This window comes from Tenrec ecaudatus, chromosome 2 (assembly GCF_050624435.1).
Source record: "Tenrec ecaudatus isolate mTenEca1 chromosome 2, mTenEca1.hap1, whole genome shotgun sequence".
NCBI classification, from domain to species: domain Eukaryota; kingdom Metazoa; phylum Chordata; class Mammalia; order Afrosoricida; family Tenrecidae; genus Tenrec; species Tenrec ecaudatus.
In genome coordinates this window covers 48,423,640-48,442,207 of record NC_134531.1, presented here as the reverse complement: position 1 = coordinate 48,442,207, position 18,568 = coordinate 48,423,640, and the positions used below count along the sequence as shown (strand labels likewise).

General features: G+C 41.2%; 1 protein-coding gene across 2 annotated transcripts in view; it reads right to left on the bottom strand.

The window, feature by feature from the left end:
* ITGA1 (integrin subunit alpha 1) overlaps nucleotides 1–18,568 on the bottom strand; it is a 203,102-nt gene that overhangs the window by 47,477 nt on the left and 137,057 nt on the right. For both annotated transcript variants that reach the window (XM_075541021.1, XM_075541022.1), the window contains exons 12-15: nucleotides 12,001–12,143; nucleotides 4,845–4,994; nucleotides 3,980–4,237; nucleotides 1,047–1,177 (exon numbers count right to left, since the gene is read on the bottom strand). In XM_075541021.1, coding sequence (XP_075397136.1) covers nucleotides 1,047–1,177; nucleotides 3,980–4,237; nucleotides 4,845–4,994; nucleotides 12,001–12,143 — 682 coding nt within the window. The remainder of the gene's footprint in view (nucleotides 1–1,046; nucleotides 1,178–3,979; nucleotides 4,238–4,844; nucleotides 4,995–12,000; nucleotides 12,144–18,568) is intronic.

The following is an 18,568-nucleotide window of genomic DNA, read 5'->3' as shown; positions in this document are numbered from 1 at the left end:
AGAGCAATCCCTATAGGACAGGGTAGAATTTCCCCTGTGGGTCTCTGAAGCTGTAACTCTTTACAGGAGTAGAAGGCCTCATCTTTCTCCTGAAAGTGGCTGCTGGTTTCAAACTGCTGATCTTGTAAGGATAGCAGCCCACTGACTAACTGAATGAGCTAAATAAATATGGAGGATACATGCATTTTAAAGACTGAGCTAAAATATTTCTGAAGATGGCTCTGTGCTTGAGCAGTAACAAGAATATAGTCAGTCATTCAATGCTGTACAAGGATTTAATTCTTTAACTAATTCTATTCAGTAAAATAAATGAATGATAAATTACCTGTGAAAAGTTATAAGTAATTTCAGGTCAGTGACAGCTTAAAGCCAGCTGCATCTTCTGTTAGACCTCTCCATAATGCACACACACAATAATAAATAATAATAATAAAACAATAATGACAATATCATTGCCACTGAGTTGATTCTGACTCATAGTGACAGAGTGCAACAGCAGCTGTGGATTTCAGAGACGGTAACTCTTTTACAGTAACATCTTTCTCCCGCACAGCGATTGGTGATTTCAACTTGCTGACCTTGCAGTTAGTAGCACAATATATAACCCACTATGCCATCAGGGCACCTATAATTTGGGCCCCGGAAGACCCTAGGAAAAGGCCCCTGGCGAGGACACAGAGAACTCTTTTAGCAAAGCGAGTCCTGGTGAGCTCCTTGGCTTCGAGCTGCTTCTTTTACTTTTAGCAAATTTGCAACTCTGTATTTTTGTGGAGTGAGATCTTAAGACTTGAGAGATAATCTATACCAGAGAGGATAGACTTTTGAAAAGTTGGAGATTCGGGACATCTTTAACTGCTACCTGAGAGAGTTCAGACTTATGCTGATCCTGCTCAAAGTAATCATTCTTTCACGGTATAGCTGTGCCTTCAGAATAAAGCACAGAAGGAAATAGGTATTTGGTAAGGCACGTGAGCTCACCCTACTCTGAATCCTGGAACTAGGTGCAATAAATTATCAGATAAACTGGATGCTTCAAAAATACACACCAGAAGAGGGCAGCACCACCAAGGCCGCCAATAGTCACATCAGTCAGACCGTCACCATTCAAGTCCATTTCTCCATGTATAGACTGCCCGAAAAACTTCAGGGTCTTGCCATCGCCACCAGATGGAATGCGCTGCGAAAATGACAGCAGAGGCTGAAAGAGTCTGTTCACAATATATTAAATAACTCTGGAAAATTGAACTGGCTAACAAAAATTAAAATGCAAGATCTTTTGGAAACTTGCCCAAGAAATCCCTCATGTGGAAACAAGACAAAATATGCAGATATTCCTAAAGGATAACCTTTTTAAAGGATAGACAAAGTCATTTTAGGTTTTCTGAAACCAGAGAAAAAGGTGTATGCGGGGAACAAGAACAATTCTATAATATCATCTTATCTAATCATTCATCCAGGAGGATCTGAGTAATTGGCTTTGCTTTCCACAGCCTGCTTAGTTCCTTTGACATGTCATTGTTAGGTGTCATTGAATTGGTTCCAGCCCATAGCAACCCTGTGCACAACAGGATGAAATGAAACACTTTCGCCATCCTCACAATTGTTCCTATGCTTGAGCCTGCTGTGTCAGTCACTGTGTGAATTCACCTCCTGGCGGGCCTTCCTCCTTTTCACCGCCCCTCCACTTTACCAGTCATGATGCCCTTCTCCAGGGACTGGTCTTGCCTGATAATATGTCCAAAGTGTGTGAGAGGGGAGAAAGTCTTTCCATCCTGGCCTGTCTTATTCTAGTCTTATTCTTCCAAGAGAGATTCATTTGTCCTTTGGCAGTCCATGGTACTTTCAATATTCTTTGACACCACCACAATTCAAATGCATCGAATCTTCTTTGGTCTTTCTTGTTCCATGCCCAACATTCAGAGCATCCGAGGGATGGAAACTACCATGGCTCGGGTCAGGCACGCCTTAGTAACATCCTTGACTTTCCTGACTCTAAGGGGTTTTGTGCACCATTAGCAGGGAGATATTTAAAGATAATTGGAAATTTGAAGACCTACACAAACAACAGGGAAAGTAGGAGATAGTCTTAAGTGGTCAATTCACTGTTCCTTGACCTTTGGACCTGGGTTTGAACAACACATATCTTTCCGTTATGCATATGGTTGCTATGATTAGGAACGGTATCAATTGTTCCTAACACCAACAACGTACACAACATGCACAATCAAACATATTTTTCAATACTTTATGTTCTTTTGTAAAAAGTTGTCTTGAAAGTCAAGAACACAATAGATTTAATTCCACTGATCTGTAACTGCCACGTTAGAATGGCACAAATGAGCATGGGATTCTTGAGTACTGGTCAGTGCACAGACAGAACACCGAACAGACATGGTATTTGATCGGTTTCCTTCCTGGACACGTTTTGTTCAAGCTGATAAGAATAGAACCAGATGGCAGCCAGGAAAGAGGACTGACAGACCCACACTTGGGTTCTCTTCATCCTCCTACCAATTAGATGATAAAATAAGAAACGAAATATGGCAAACTGAGTGGAAATGTTATCGATGTCGAATTTTCTGGTGTGCAAAATGGAGCAAACAAATCATGAGATGCTTGCTCTCTTGGATTTGAAGAAGTTGATTCAGTTTGATTCTGGATCAAACCTTTCCGTAGTAGCATCTCTGAATCACCATGGAGGCAAATAGCAGCATCTCTGATCAACAAAGAAGGTACATCTTTACTAAGAGTCGAGAGAGCATTTTGCTTATAATTAACATAGTCCTATATTTCTTAAAGTTGTATCTTAACATACTACAATTTTACAAATAAATTGCTTACAATAGTCTATCACATTTACCAATAATTAAAATCACTCGCTCTTCTCTCCTTAAATCCTATAAACTTGCAGGATCAATAGTGAAGCAATCAAGTAGCAGAACACAAGAAAGAAACCCTATCCTGTCTTGATTCTATCATGGCCCAATGGTTAACTCTGTTGATTTCAGAGTCAAAGAGAAGAAGCGAAATGTAAAAGGTAGTAATTGATGTTTTGATCTTTTTAGATTATATAAACTGGAGAATAGTGAGCTCTACTTTATAAGTGATTGTTCAATACCTAAACAATTATGCTCTTACAAAAGCAGATAACGATATTCGAAGGATCCTTTTAAGCTCTCCTATTTTATGGTGGCTTAAATATTTCTATACATTGGTATTTTTCTTATATAGGAAAATAACTTTTATGGATTAGCTCATTGATATTTATACATATGTGTCCCTGAAAGCAGGGATATTTCTTGGAAATATTCACTCTCAAAATAACAATGAATGAGGCATAACTGACACTGGATTTGGGGGAATTTCTATATTAATAGTTATATGATATAGTTATAATTAATACTTATATAAAATATAAATAAGTTTGTATAAAATATAGATGTAATAAACTGAATTTATATACAAACATAACTGATATAAAACCACAAAGTTATATTTATATTACATGTAATACAATATATTATATAAATTATGAAATTATATGTAAATATAAATTTGATCTATTATTACTTTAACAACTTTAATCTAAAAACAATCATCTCATCTCCTGTGTTGTTTAAATCTTATCTTTGTTGTTTGTTTGTTTGTTTTTTGTCTTAATCTTCTCCATAAAGTAGCATCTGCTACTTAGGATCAGACGCTGCAGATGCTGAGTGCTATTGCTAATAAAAAGAAAAGAATTCTCCTCAAAAGACCAGAGCCTGTGGAGACGGCAAAGAGTAGCAGAAAAGAAATAAATACAAGGGAAGGTGTAAAACAAAACAATCCCTCCATAAAGAAACTTTAGGAGAATATTAAATCTAGTTTCCCAAAGAAGAGGCAGGAGAAAGGAATTAGCTGTCACATTGAAGGCCAGAGAGGCTTGGCCCTGAATGGACGGGTCGCTTAAGGGCAAGAATCCATGGACGGCACTTCTTACTTGCGCATACTGTGTCCTGATAGAGCGCCCGCTCCCGTGATAAATGTACACGGCCCCGCCGTGATCGTCTTCCAGAGGGGCCCCGATCACGACGTCATTAAGCCCATCCAGGTTGAGGTCGTTCACGGCCGCAATGGCCGTCCCAAAGCGAGCCCCGCACGGCTCGTTTCTGTTCTCCTTTGTGCATGACTCGTGCTTCAGCGACGAACAACAAGTCTGCTTTAGAGGTTCCAGGCTCATTTGATATTCAAACCTTGTCTGTAAGAAAAATAAACCAGATGCTTACGGATTTCTATCATTCCTACAGCAGAGTAGATTGTTTTTAAGTGCATTCTAAATCAGAGCTATTAAAAAAACACTTGCTACCTGACTCAATGGGAAAAGTTGCACGAAGGCTTCAAAGAATGCCTGAGAGGGAAGTTCGGGTTTCGAGGACCAGAGAGTAGAGGGGAGGGACAGAAGACAGTCGGTGGAATTCGAGAGCATCGTGATTAATGCGATTGAGGTGCTTATAGAATTCACAGCATCTTGTTAAAACCGAAGAACTGAACATGCTGATCCTTAACCCATGAAGCTGTCTTTTCTTCATTCAGTTTTGTGCTGTGTTGAAACATCTCTGCTACCGACAGATATTCTCCAAGATAGGCTTTGGGGAATCCACTCTGCTATGAAAAGCAGACTCTCTGAAGCTATCTGCAGTGTAGTTGAAGTGGAAAGTCAAAGAGATAAAGTACAGGGGGATTTCAAACGGTTCATCAAAAAGAGAATTAAAATAATTCCCCACACACTTTTGAAGTTCCCTTGTACTTGTGAACATATTTTCATGAAAAAAGAAAGAAAGAAAATAGCTACCAAGTTGACCCACCTTTACCCGATTCAGGGCGTACACATACACCTTTCCTTGTTCCTCTTTCTCGGTTCCCATGTACATGGGTGCGCCCACCAGGAGGATGTCAGTATTGGAATCTTTATCAACATCAACAGTGGTCAAAACACTTCCAAAGTAAGAACCAATCTAGGACAAAACAAAACAGCCAATCAACATTGCCAAGGGAGCAAAAATCTGCATCTCTCTTCTTTATGCCAATCTAGAAGAATCGTTGAGGTACAATTAGTAAAGAAAAGAATTTCTAGAAATGGATATGACCCCCGAGTTCTTTATTGGCTTTTGCAGGAGGTGGATTCGCATTAGTTAGTGTCTTCTTGCAGAAGAATCGCTGCGCTGTCTCATTCTAGCCTGGCCTTCTTTTCCACAAAGGCAACCTCCCCCTCAAAAAAAACAACAACCACAAAACAATGTTTCATTGTAACAATAAAAAAATAAAATTAACAATAGGAATGACATTTTGTATGTTTAAATACAATCATAAAAATGTGGAAAAAATGTATCAGGAGATGAATTGTCCTGGATTACTGGTGTGAAAGTTTTCACTTTATAACCTTAGAAGGTTGTCTGCTCAAGAAGATGGTAAGCCCCGTCCCAGCATTTATGGGTGATCGATATACATAAAAAGATAGCACTATGTATAGAAGGTTGGGGTAGGAAGTGGGAGGGCCATCTCCTTGAAGCCATGTTTGGTCTTTTAACACAGGAATATGCTTTAGGGAAATGTAGAGATATATTTCATTATGTAAATGTGACAATTTTTTCAATTGTTGACCTCTAATTGATATTTGATACTCTTAACGGAACCTCCTGTGTGTGGCTCCGTGATTCTATTTCTGTTTCCCTGATTCTGCCCTGTAGTAGTAGTGAGATGATTTTATGTCAACTTGAAGACGGATGAAAGTGGAGGGGTGAAATCCAACCTGTGAAGCAGGTCACAGTCTGAGGATGCCTCCTTGGGGGGGGGGGGTAGCTTCTTATGACTGGGAAAAACTGGGAACTTCTTTCTCTCTCACTTCCTGCTTTTTGGAACTCTGCCAATGACTCTGTCCCTGACCTTGGATCCACAAGACTTTGCACTCACCAGCCTGTGATCTTCCTGCATTCTGTGTTATTGCATAGACTACGTGAGTATGAAGAGGGACTTATGGGCTATTATCAGAATTTTGGACTTGAGTTGGACCGGGCTTAGATGCCTTCTTGAAATAGAATTATTTCTTGATGTAAAGCTCTTTCTTATATATAGATGAATATCACTGGATTTGTTTCTCTTGGCCACTCTGACTCTCCATCTTGGCTGGCCTCTTTTCCTTTGCCTGCTTCCCCAGTATCGGCCTCGGCCAAGGCTCAGACCCACACTGTGCTTCCATTCTTTCACTCTAGGTGGCCGATTCTTGCTAAGCATTTCTTCTCACTGAAATTGCATATTTCATTCTATGTTCATTCTCAGCATGTCAGCTCTACACTTCGAACCAATTATTTTATGTTGATATTTAAAAGTAGATTTTATTGTTTAGAGAGGTTTTAGGTTTATAGAAATATACAAGTATACAGAGTGTTCCATAGTTCCCTGCCCTATTGTACATTGCCTCTATGCTTTTTATGGCACATTTATTAAGATTGACAAACTAATATTGATGCATAATTATTCACTAACCACCACATGTCTGTCAGTTTGTCACACCGCGATGACGTGTGTGTTGCGGTGATGCTGAAAACCATGTCACTGGTATTTCGAATTACCAGTGGAATCACACAACATGGACAGGTTTCACCAGAGCTTCCAGACTAAGAACGGAATACAAAGACGGAAGAGTCTGTTTACAGCAAAGGCAGTTTATCAACAACAGAAAAAGTGTCCATGTACATGGACTTCTCCAGATGGAATACACAAACATAAATTGACTTCATTTGTGGGAAGAGATGATGGAGAAGCTGAATATCAGCAGTTAACACAAGACAGGGGGCTGACTTTGGAACATACAATCAACATTGCTTATCCGTAAGCTCAGGTTAAAGTTGAAGAAATTTGAAACAAGTCCTTGAGAGTCAAACATGACCTAGACTTTATCGCATCTGAATTTTGAAACTATCTCAAAAACAGGGTTGCTGCACGGAACACTAGTGACAGAGATCTGATAAGCTGTGGGATGAAATTTAAAAAAATCATAGAGAAAAAATTCATCAAAAAGGTCGTTAAAAAGACAGGAAGGAGAGAAAAGGTCAAAGTGGATGTCAGAAGAGACCCTGAACTTGCTATTAATCATACAGTAACGAAGGCAAATGGACAAAGTATTGAAGTCAAAGAGCTGAACAAAAAGTTTCAAAAGGCAGTCCAAGGAGACAAAGTTACATATTATAAAAAATGTGCAAAGATCCAGGGTAAGAAAAACAAAAAAGAACACACTCAGTTTATTTAAAATGGAAAGAACTGAAGAAAAATGCAAACCTTCAGTTGCAATATTGAAAGATTCTATGGGTAAAATATTGAACAATGTAGGAAGCATGCAAAAAAGATGGAAAAAGTATATAGTCAGTGTGCCAAAAAGAACTAGTTGAGATATCAAGAGGCAGTATATGAGCAAGAATAAATGGTACTTAACTGAAAGAAGTTCAAGCTGCACTGAAAGAATTAGCCACAAAAAAATTTCTATTGAAACATACAACTTACTTCTAGTTATTTAATGCTTCCCCCCTCCCTCCACTATCATGACCCCAATTCTACCTTACAAATCTGGCTAGACCATAGCATGTACATGGGTACAGATGAGAGCTGGAAACACAGAGAATCCAGGACAGATAAACCCTTCAGGACCAATAATGAAAGTAGTGATACTAGGAGGATAAGGGGGAAATGTGGGAAGTAAAGGGGAACTGATCACAATGATCTAAATATAATTCCCTCCCTGGGGGACGGACAACAGAAAAGTGGGTGAAGGAAGACACTGGTCACTGTAAAATATGAAATAATAATAATTTATAATTATCAAGGATTTATGAGGGAGAGAGAACAGGGGAGGGAGGGAAAAATGAGGAGCTGATCCCAAGGGCTCAAGCAGAAAGAAAATGTTTTGAAAATGATGGTGACAACAAATGTACAGATGTGCTTGATACAATGGATGTATATAAGAACTGTGATATGAGTTGTATGAGCCCCCAATAAAGTGATTTTTAAAAGTTCTAGGAATTGAGGGAATACCAATTGAAATGTTTCAAGGGATAATGTAGAACAAGTAATGTCAATGCTAATATAAGATAGATCTTAACTGAAATAAGAGAACACCAGAAAGCTGTTTACTTGTGTTTTATTGACAATGCATGAGTCCTAATGAACTCTGGACAACCTTTAGAAGAAGAGGCATGCCAGAACACTTCACTGTGTCACTGAGAACCTGTCTACGGATCAAGATGCTGTGTGAACAGAACAAGGGGCTATGGCATGGATAAAATCAGGAAAGGTGTGTGTCAGGGTTGTATTCTTTCACCATACTTATCCACTCTGTACGTTGAGCAAATCATCAGAGAAGCTGCATTATATGACGAAGAATGTGGCATCAGGATCGGAACAAAGCTTATTAATAGCCTGCAGTATGCAGATGACGCAACTTTTCTTGCTTACAGTGTGGAGGACTTGAAGCATTTGCTGATAAAAGGGTTTAAGTTTTCAAGGATTTTGTCTTGCTTGAATCCACAATCAATGCTCATGGTAGCAGCAGTCAAGCGATCAAAAGATGTATTGCATTAGGCAAATCTGCTGCAAAAGACCTCATTAGAGGATTGAAGAGCAAGGATGTTACTTTGAGAACTAAGGCGTGCCTGACCAATTCCGTGGTGTTCTCCATTGCTTCATATGCATGTGAGAGTTGGATATTGGATAAGGAAGACCATAGAAGAATTGAATCATTTGGATTGTGGTGCTGGAGAAGAGTATTGACACTATCATGGGCAAATAAATTTGTCTTGGAAGAAGTAAGACCAGACTCCTTCTTTGGAGGCAATGGTGGCAAGACTTTGTCTTACATCCTTTGGACATGTTTGCAGGAGAGAGCAGTCCCTGGAGAAGGACATCACGTTTGGTAAAGTGGAGGGGCGGAGACAAAGAGGAAGCCCTCAAGGATAAGGCCTGACCCAGTGGCTACAGCAAAGGGCGCAGGCAGAGGAACCATTGTGAGGTCAGCGCAGGACCGGGCAGTGTGCGTCCCATTGCACATCAAGTCACTGTAGGTTGGAGTACACTCGATGGCACCTAACAACGACAACAACAACACGGTGCTCGTGTGGATGTATCCAGGGATCAAGAGGCAGTTGCGCGAACAGAACATGAGACTATTGGATGGTTTAAAATCAGGAAAGGATTGATGAACCTATAGAGATAGCAAGTAGAATAAGGGTTTTGGGGGTGGGGGCTCAGGGGTGGAGAGGAGTGAAGGTGGGGGCTCAGGGGTGGAGAGGAGTGAAGGGGAGATGATGCCAAAGGGTCCATATAGAAAAAGAATGTTTGGAACTAACTGTAGTAGCAAATGCACAATTCTGCTTGACGTGATTGAACTGTGGAATGATATCATATGTGTATATGTATGTATATATATATTTAAAAATAAAATGAAAGCAGGAAAGGTATGTGTTGGGGTTGAATACTCACATCATATTGACTCAACTTGTATGCCAAGTGAATAACCCGAGAAGCTGAAGAGGAAGGCATCATCAGAATTGGAGGGGGGCTTATTAACAACCTGCCATGTGCAGACAGTGCAGCCTTGCTTGCTGAAATTGAGGACTTGACTCACATGCTCTTGCAAGGATTGCAAACCGCAGTGTAGATTACAGCTCAATGTAAATATCAAAAGTCTAAACTTAGTTTCAAATTCTGAATTAATCACAAGCACTGACAAAATGTCCAAAGCTCTGCCAACAGTGGCCCCTCATTCCCACATGACAGTAATCGCCTGCAGATGAGAGCAAGCGGCGCTTTTAGAAAGCTCATGAATTTCCCATGTCCTTGGTCCCTACTTCTTAATGACTTATTCTCATAAACATTATTACCTAACATCTGCAGTTATCGGAATTTATGCTTGCTGTTACAGGAACCACGACTAAAACCCCAAATCATTGTTTTTAGCTTAAATCACTTGAATTGCTGACATTCCAATCAGGGTGTCACAATTCTCCCAGATTCCCGGGCAGAAATTTATATCATTTATGCCTCTTTTTCTTCTCAAGAATTCATCATGGCCTTTCACAACATTCAAAATGCTTCGCTTTGCACACCTCAATTCCCGCTTATTCATGTTATACTCTTCAGGTTGCATTTTTATTGCTGAGCTATCTCATTTTAGGCTCTTCTAAGGACATCACTTGGCTGAAATAAGAGCTTGTTGTTCTTGCTGAAACCATGTTTGAGTACATATAGGGCTCAAGGACTGATAAAGTCCTTTCCCTGATGACATGATGAATTGGCTTTTGGCTTACTCTCTGTCCCAGGGGAACTAGGGGGTGGAGAGGATTTCAACAACCGTATTGCTAAGCCTTGGTCATTGTGTTCAAAATAATCGGTGACTGGCTCATTGCACTTAGGCTCTTAGAACTCTGAAACACCTCTAGGCAGCAGATGCTGGTTTCATAGTGAGCGCTTCTCAGATGCACGCCCTCGGCAGAGAGCCTGGGGGCTGTGTGCGTGGCACTGCTTTACAGGACACTGCTCGGGTCGAGCTGGTCTTTCAGAACAGGGTAGCTTCTGCACCTGCCTGCTCTGAGTCACCTTCCCTTCTCTCCCTGCACCGGAGCTGGACCGTTGTGTCGAGCTATCAGATGTCTGAGACTGGGGATGCCTGATGTTGCCCGGTCTTTCTGAGGAGTCGAGGTACCAGGAGGAAGAGAAGGCAGCCCCAGGGTGCCCTGTGGTTGTCCAGTGAGTTGGAATCTAATGTGGTGAAGTCTGAGGAAACAGTGCCTGGCGAGAGTAGCAGAATCAAGTTACTAAATTCTCATTGCAGAACACCCTCAGTAGTGTGCTCAAAGAGATTCAAAGATACAAATGATCACTATTCAATAATAAACCCAAGGCTAGCATAATTTAGTATATTTCTTTCTATTTCATAAGCCTATATATATTTATTTCCATTCTTACACATAAATATGCAGGACACCTGGGATTGACTTCTGACCAATGCACTTTATGTGCAGTTACCAACCGTGTGTCAGTGGAAGCTGTGTGTTGCTAAAATGCATTGCAGATTTCCTAAAGACACCATGACAGACAAGGAAGAAAGGCCTGGAAATCTGCTTCTCACCCAATGGAAGTCCTACAAAGCACAAAATCCAGGAAATAAGCAAGGATGGTGCAGGACTGGGCAGCATTTCGTTCCATCCTGGGTGGGGCCACCGTGAGTCACTGGCTTACTCCACCTGCTGACTATTGAAGTAGACTCGTGGTTGCATATTGCATTTATATTCTGTATAGTTTCTTAAATGTCTCTTACTTTTTAATACTCCTCAATGAAGATGTTCCCATCTTAAGTGCTGAAAACAATCTCTCATTGCTGTTGTTCATGGCCCTGAGTTGTTTTCAATCCACAGTGGCCTGACACAGAGGAGAACGAAACACGGCCCAGTCCTGAAACGTCCTCACAATTGCTCCCCTGGCTGCAGCCACTGTGCCCATCAATGTCCTTGAGGAACTTTCCATCAGCTTCCAGAAAAATCCAAACTCTTCAGTTTGCTATTCAAGAGCTCCCTCAACGAAGGTCTAATGATCTTTTTCACTGCCTTCGCTACCTTCTGCCTTCTGTCTCCTAGACTCGGTCCCAATTTTATCTCTAACTGGAACTTCCTACATTTGCCCTGGGTTAAAACCACATTTCCATCTTCTGAATGAACTATTTATTCACACCAACATGTTTCCGAGTCATGAGATTTTAGATCTCTTTCCTATATTTGTATTTCTACATTGAAATGTTTCTATGTTTGTATGTAGAAATGTTTGAAATGTTTCTACATTTGTTTCTGCATGTGTATACAGTGTCATTACAAACATCTTACCACCCTCCCCAGCAAGCTCCGGTGTCCTGTGGCCCTCCCCAGGGTAGAAATGGCGTGGAGGAAGGAAAGGTGTGAAAAGCATGATTTCTTGGCTTACCTGTTCTCCATTGAGTGTCTGGAGAATCTGGACTTTCCCACCTTCCATCCGGTAGACAATGACCTGGCCGGTGTGATTGTACCTCGGCTGTCCAGCGACATAGAGGACATCTCCGGACACAGTAGCAGAGTTCACGGTATAACCTACCAAAGAGAGAGTCCAGATGAACTGCCTGGTCCCATGCACTTGGTACATAGTAAATGAAGATGAATTTTAAATGGTGTGAAGAATCATTGCTATACTGAATTTCCCCCTAAATAAGACATGCCTTTTCAATGCACAGGGGAGTCGGTCCTGGTAGAAGATTTTACCTTGTTCTTGGATTTTCTACCATAACTGCTTTTACTTGAATAGATGTCTTTCTCCCAACCTCAGTTTTTCATTAATTACAGGCGCATTTTTACAGAAAGGATGACACAAATAGACACGTGCACACACACCCTACCACCACTGTGTACTGCATACAGTGTAGTGTATTTTAGATGCCTGTGTTGTCACTGACAGAGTGGTTATGCGTCAGCAGCTTGAAGCCACTAGCAGTTGCCTGGAGAGAGATGGGCTTTCAACGTCGGCCGCAGTTCCAGCCTCAGAAACCCACAGGCCTGTTCGACCTGTCTGTCCTTTGGGGTGCCTGGGCTCCGAATCTCCTCCGCGGCAGCGTTCAGTCTGGGCGTGGTGTCGTCACTACAGAACGGCTCCGTCTGACTTCGTTGGAGGCAGCAAATGCAAAGCCTTTTCCTGGATTGCTTGCGAGCGAGCCTTGTGGATTTCCATTTTCATGGCTGAAGCGACTTCTGGGGTAAGGCCGTGCTTTCCTCCATGCACGACCATTGCCGGATAAGTGCATACTGGTGACTTTAACCTTGTGTTAATACATTTAAACATTCAGAGACATCTTTAGGCATTCAAATTTTTTCCCCTTTGGGGGCTTTTTTGGAAGATAAATATCAGGAAGTGATTAGTGGATCGAATTTTTAATGGTTCTGTGGTGTCTGAGGAATTGCTTCCAGAACATTTATACTGATTTATTAAATCCACACAAGGGTGGACTGTTCTCATGGAAGTCTCCCTAGCAGTGCATGTCTTGACTACTTTCAAATCTGTGGACATTTGAGGTGCTAAACATAGTCCAACAATTGTGATTCAAAGTGATTTTAATTGGTGTTTGTTTGATTACTAGTCAGCTCTGCTATATTGTTATATGTTTGACCACATCTCTGTAATTGGCCTTCCATGGAAGTTTAAGTTGCATCTTTAATTCAGATTTTATGAGCAAAGACTTAGATTTATTCTTTGGGTTTCTGTTCTAGAGAATATAAACAACTCAACAGATGAAAATTGCTGCATATAGATTTTAATTCAGCAGCAAAAAAAGGTATTCTAGTATTCAGACTTGTCTAAACAGAATGCAGGCTGTTTTTAAAGGTCATGAAATAGCACACAAGAAGAACATACTGATTTTACTATAATGTAGTCAGTATTCTTCTAATGTTTTTGAATAAAAGGAACAGAGTTTATTTTTTAACTGAAACATGTTTCCTTTTGCTAGTGTTAAAGGAAGAAAAGTAGGCTTACTTTATTTTTGTGAATATTTTCTCTCGCATTCTTATTTCTCCAAATTTATTTAATCAACATTTCTAAAAGATTATACAGACTGGAATGTAACATGGTCACTTTCAAATGTGTTCTATTTTTATTTTTTCTAACTACACTATTGCTTACAAATAAATCCTTCGGGTGCAGTTTATATATAAATACAACAGAAAGGAAGAGTGTGCAAAATGAACGCTGATTTCCATTTCATGTTGCTCTCTTAAGAAATACAGAGACGGAGTAGCATGAAAATGTTAACAACAACAACGATAAAAACCCAAACTCACTGCCTTTAAGTCGATACCAACACAGAGCAACCCTAAAGGACAGGATAGACCTGCCCCTGGCATTTCTGAGGTGGGGACTCTTTAGAGACATGGAAAGCCCCATCTTTCTCCTGCTGGTGGTTTCAAACAGCTGATCTTCCCGTTAGCAGCCCAAGGAGTAGCCAGGACGTGACCAGGGATTCATGAGAGTGTTGTTAGGTTGCATTGAGTTGGTTATGGACCTGTAGCAATATCATGCACAAAGTCTTTACTGGGCTCCCATTAAATTCTCCAAACCAAACCCCTGAGTTAGTTTCTGACTCATATCAACCCTGTAGGCCAGAGTAGAACCTCCTCTTTGGGTTTCTAAGGCTGTAACTCTGTATGCTAGGAGACAGCCTGATCTTTTCCCACAGAGCAAATAGTGGCTTGAGCTGCTGACACATAGCCCAACACATAGCCACGATACCATGAAGACTCTTTCAATTCATCTAATTGACGGTCTTCCTTTTTTTGCTGCCCCTCTACTTTACCAAGCAGGGTGCTCTTTTCCAGGGACGAGTTGCTCCTGACACCATGCCCCCAGTCCACGGGACAAAGTCTCCCTATCCTGGCTTCTAAGGCGCATTCCGGTTGTGCTGCTCCCAAGACAGGCTAGTTTGTTCTTTTGGGAGCCCATGCTATTTTCAATATTCTTCTCCAGCATCTTAATTCAAATGCATCGATTCTTCTTCAGCCTTCCTTTCAGTGTCCAACGTTCACATGCATATGAGACCATTTAAAATGCCATGACTTGCGTCAGGAACACCTTATTGCTCAAAGTAATGTCCTTGCTTTGCAATTCTCTAAGGAGGTACTCTCCAGCAGGTTTACCTAAGGAAACCCGTCTTTGGATTTCCTGACTGCTACTTTGCTGTGCATTGACTATGGATCTAAGAAAGAAGAATTCCCAACTTCAATCTTTTCTTCATTTTTCTTGATGTTACCCAGTTGTGAGCATTTTGGTCTTTTTTACCTTCGCTTGCAATCTGTAACAAAGGCTGCAATCCCTGATCTTCATCACCAAGTTCTTCAAGTCCTCCTCCCTTTCAGCATGCAAGATTGTGTCTTCTGCATATTACAGGTTGTTGATACACCTTTTTCTAATCCCGATGATGCATTCTTCATCATATAATTCAGTTTCTCTGATTATCCGATCAGCACACGGGTTGTTGAGTGAGTATGGTGAGAATATTCAATCCTGACACACACTTTCCTGATTTTAAACCATGCAGTATTCCCTTGTTTTGTTGGTCCAACTGCCTCTTGACCCCATGTGTACAGGTCCTCCCACATGAGCACAATGAAGCGCTCGGCAGTTCCCATTCCTCTCCAGGCTACATATAGTTTGTTATGAGGTCAAATGCCTTGGCATCATCAACATAACACGAATAAACATTTTTTCTGGGGTTCTCTGATTTTAGCCAAGATTTATCTGACATCAGCAATGATATCCATTGTTCCACATTCTCTTCTGAATCTCACCTGTACTTCTGGGAGCTCCCTGTCAATGCACTGCTGCACCAGTTGTTGGGTCATCTTCGAAAATTATCATGCGGCTGTGATAACAATGATATTGTCCTATAATTTGTACATTTTGTTGGATAAGTACCTTTCTTTAGAATGTATACAAATATGGATCTCTTTCTGTTAGTTGGCCAAGTAGTTCTCTTCCTAATCTCTTGGTGCAGATGAGTGGCTGCTTTCCATACTTCATCAGCTATTTGAAGCAATCCAGTTGGTATCCTATCAATTCCTGAAACTTTATTTATGGCTAATGCTTTCAGTGAAACTTAAACTTCCTTCAACACCATTGGTTTTTGATCATTTGCTGCCTCTAGAAGGGTTGATTTTATTTTTACCCTATTTTAGAAATTAGCAAATTGAAGCTATAAATGTGGAATATATTTGACCAGCAGGAGAGCAGAATCAGAAAAGAAATTCAAGTCTTGGTTGCCTCAGAGCCCACTCTGAGTGTGCACCAATTTCATACCTAATCACTGTGCCGTTAGTATCGGAAGCTCTAAGATTATTATATGTACGGCCCAAGAGCTCTTCAAAGTGCTGAAGAGCATTGATGTCACTTTGAGCATTGATCCAAGCAATGCCATTTTCAACTGCAGCATAAATGTTAAAGTTGGACAAAAAATAAGGAAGACTGAAGAAGAAATGATGCACTTGACTCATGGCGTTGGCAAAGAATACTGTAAGCATCATGGACTGCCAGGAGAACAAACACACCTGTGTTGGACAAACTGTAGTCAGAATGCCTCTTAGACATACGGTAGCAGGACTTTGTCTCCCTCAAGTTGGAGAGATGAGACATGAGGACAGGACTTCATGCTTGGCAGAATGTCAGTGAAAGCGGAGCCCCTCAATGAGATGGGTTGACAACAGTGTCTCAATCATGGGCTCAGACATAACAATGGTGAGTGTGGTGCAGGATCAGGCAGTGCCTTGTTTGGCTGTGCATAGTGTCACTGTGAGTCGAAACTGACTTGACAGCACCTAACAATGCTACACTAAGTAGATTTACCATTTATTCAATTTTCTCATACCGCTAGGCATTTGCAATCATGTGAATGTCCCATCAGAAATAAAAGTTTGCTTCCTTGGCATTCTTCTGTATCTGAATTTTTCATTGGCCATATCTTCCAGAAGTAGAATGTCTAAGGCAGCAGTTCTCAACCTGTGGTTCGTGACCCTTTGGAGGGCAAACAATCCTTTCACAGGGGTCGCCCAATTCATAACAGTAGCAAAATTACGGTTATGGAGTAGCAACCAAAATAATTTTATGGTTGGGGTGGTCACTACAACATGAGAAACTGTATTAAAGGGTCGCAGCATGAGGAAGGTTGAGAACCACTGTTCCAAGGCAATGTGCACTGGGCACTTTCGTTGTTTTACATGTAAATTGTCAAATGAATTCCCTAAAAAGTTCTAATTTACTTATATACCACCAGTTACATATGAGGGCAAACACTATAAAACTGGGTTAGAAACCCGCGGGACACATTGGTTCTTGATTTCAAGATATATCACATAGGCAGGCTCAAGGAATGTTTAGAAGTTATCTAATTTAACCTCTTTTTTTCAGTTTTAGGTATTCTTTAGTGAATGTTTGTTCAATTATCTGTCTCATTAAAAATCGCACACTCCATCAAAGCAAAGTTGATCTGCTTTATAGATGCCATCCTCAAGTTACAATTCAATGTCAGCTATATCATAGGTACTCAGAGTTTGAGAGGTACATTCCAAATCAACCCAGAATCAGCCGCTTAGGGGTGGTGACATGAACACTGGACTGAGTCAAGAGCCCAAGATTAAAATGTCAGACTTGCCCTAAGTAGTGGTGACATCATTGTTCAATTGCTCAGATACTTAATTTGAAAAATTGGATGTTTGGCTCTATGCTCTCTAAGGTCTAATGATAAAACTCTCCATGAATTTCAAGCCCCACCCTTGCATTTCACATTACCACCACAGTCTTCCAAGTAAGACATGGGACATACACTTTATCTTGAAGGTCAGATTGTTAAAGCTCTGGCTCCTCCCCCAAACATTATGTGGTGTGTCGAAGGGAACCGGTCCAGATCCAGCTCCTCTGTGTTATCATTTATTGGAAAATCTTGTCACTTTCTCTTTGTAATGTGTGGTGTTTATAACAATGCTTATGATAAGCCTAGCTATTGTCTGCCTGAGGCAGAACAGATAGGTGTTTTGTGGGAAAGAGATCAAACTTTGATTTATGCAGTTCCGTGACATTATGTTTTCCTCTCACTGCCATGTTCACTCATAGCGACCCCCTGTGGGTTTCCAAGACTAACTGTTCACGGGAGTAGAAAGCTCAATCTCTCTCCCACGGAGCTGCTGGCGGTTTCGGACTGGCAATCATGTGGCTCGCAGGCCAGTGCCTATTTTACTCATCTGAAACACACAGGACTTTTATTCTAAAGCCGTGTGGCCTCTGCAGCATTCATATGGAGGTGGATGATATAGAGGTAGTAGCATAGGGCCTGCCAGACAGCATCTTATCACCTTCCTCTCAAGATAGACAGGAACTGGGATGGGGTGGGGGGGAGACTTGCCTCCAGGACAGGAAGCAGGAGGCCAAAGTGTTACAGTGTGGACGTCACATAGTCACAGCATTTGTCTGCATGTTCATGGCCTCATCTGCTAAGCCAAGAACAATGGCCAGGGAGAGGAGGCGGCATCTCAACAACACTCATTGAGTGAATAAAGAGCTGGGAAAAGACCAGAGGGTCTTTTCCATCCTAACTCTCTTTCCCTCTTACACTCCTCACCTATTTGTTGTTGTTGTTAGGTGCCGTCGACTACATGGATTCTAGCAAACCATGGCTCACTCTTTACTGAGATCTTACTGAAGCCACGGGAGCCCTGGTCCTGCGGCGGTTACACAGGGTGCTGCAAAATGGAAGGCCCGCAGTTCTGTGGGAGATAGAAGAGACTTTCGACTCCCCTAAAGAGTTATAGTCTTAGAAACTCACAGGGCCAGTTCTACTCTATTCCATAGGGTTTCTAGGAGTCGGATTTGACTCAATGGCAGTGAGGTATTTTTTTTTTTCATATGATGGAGAGACCCCAGAATGCCTTATGTAGCTCCCAGGCTGATATAGATCCATGCTCCCCAGACCAAAGCAGTTCTTAGA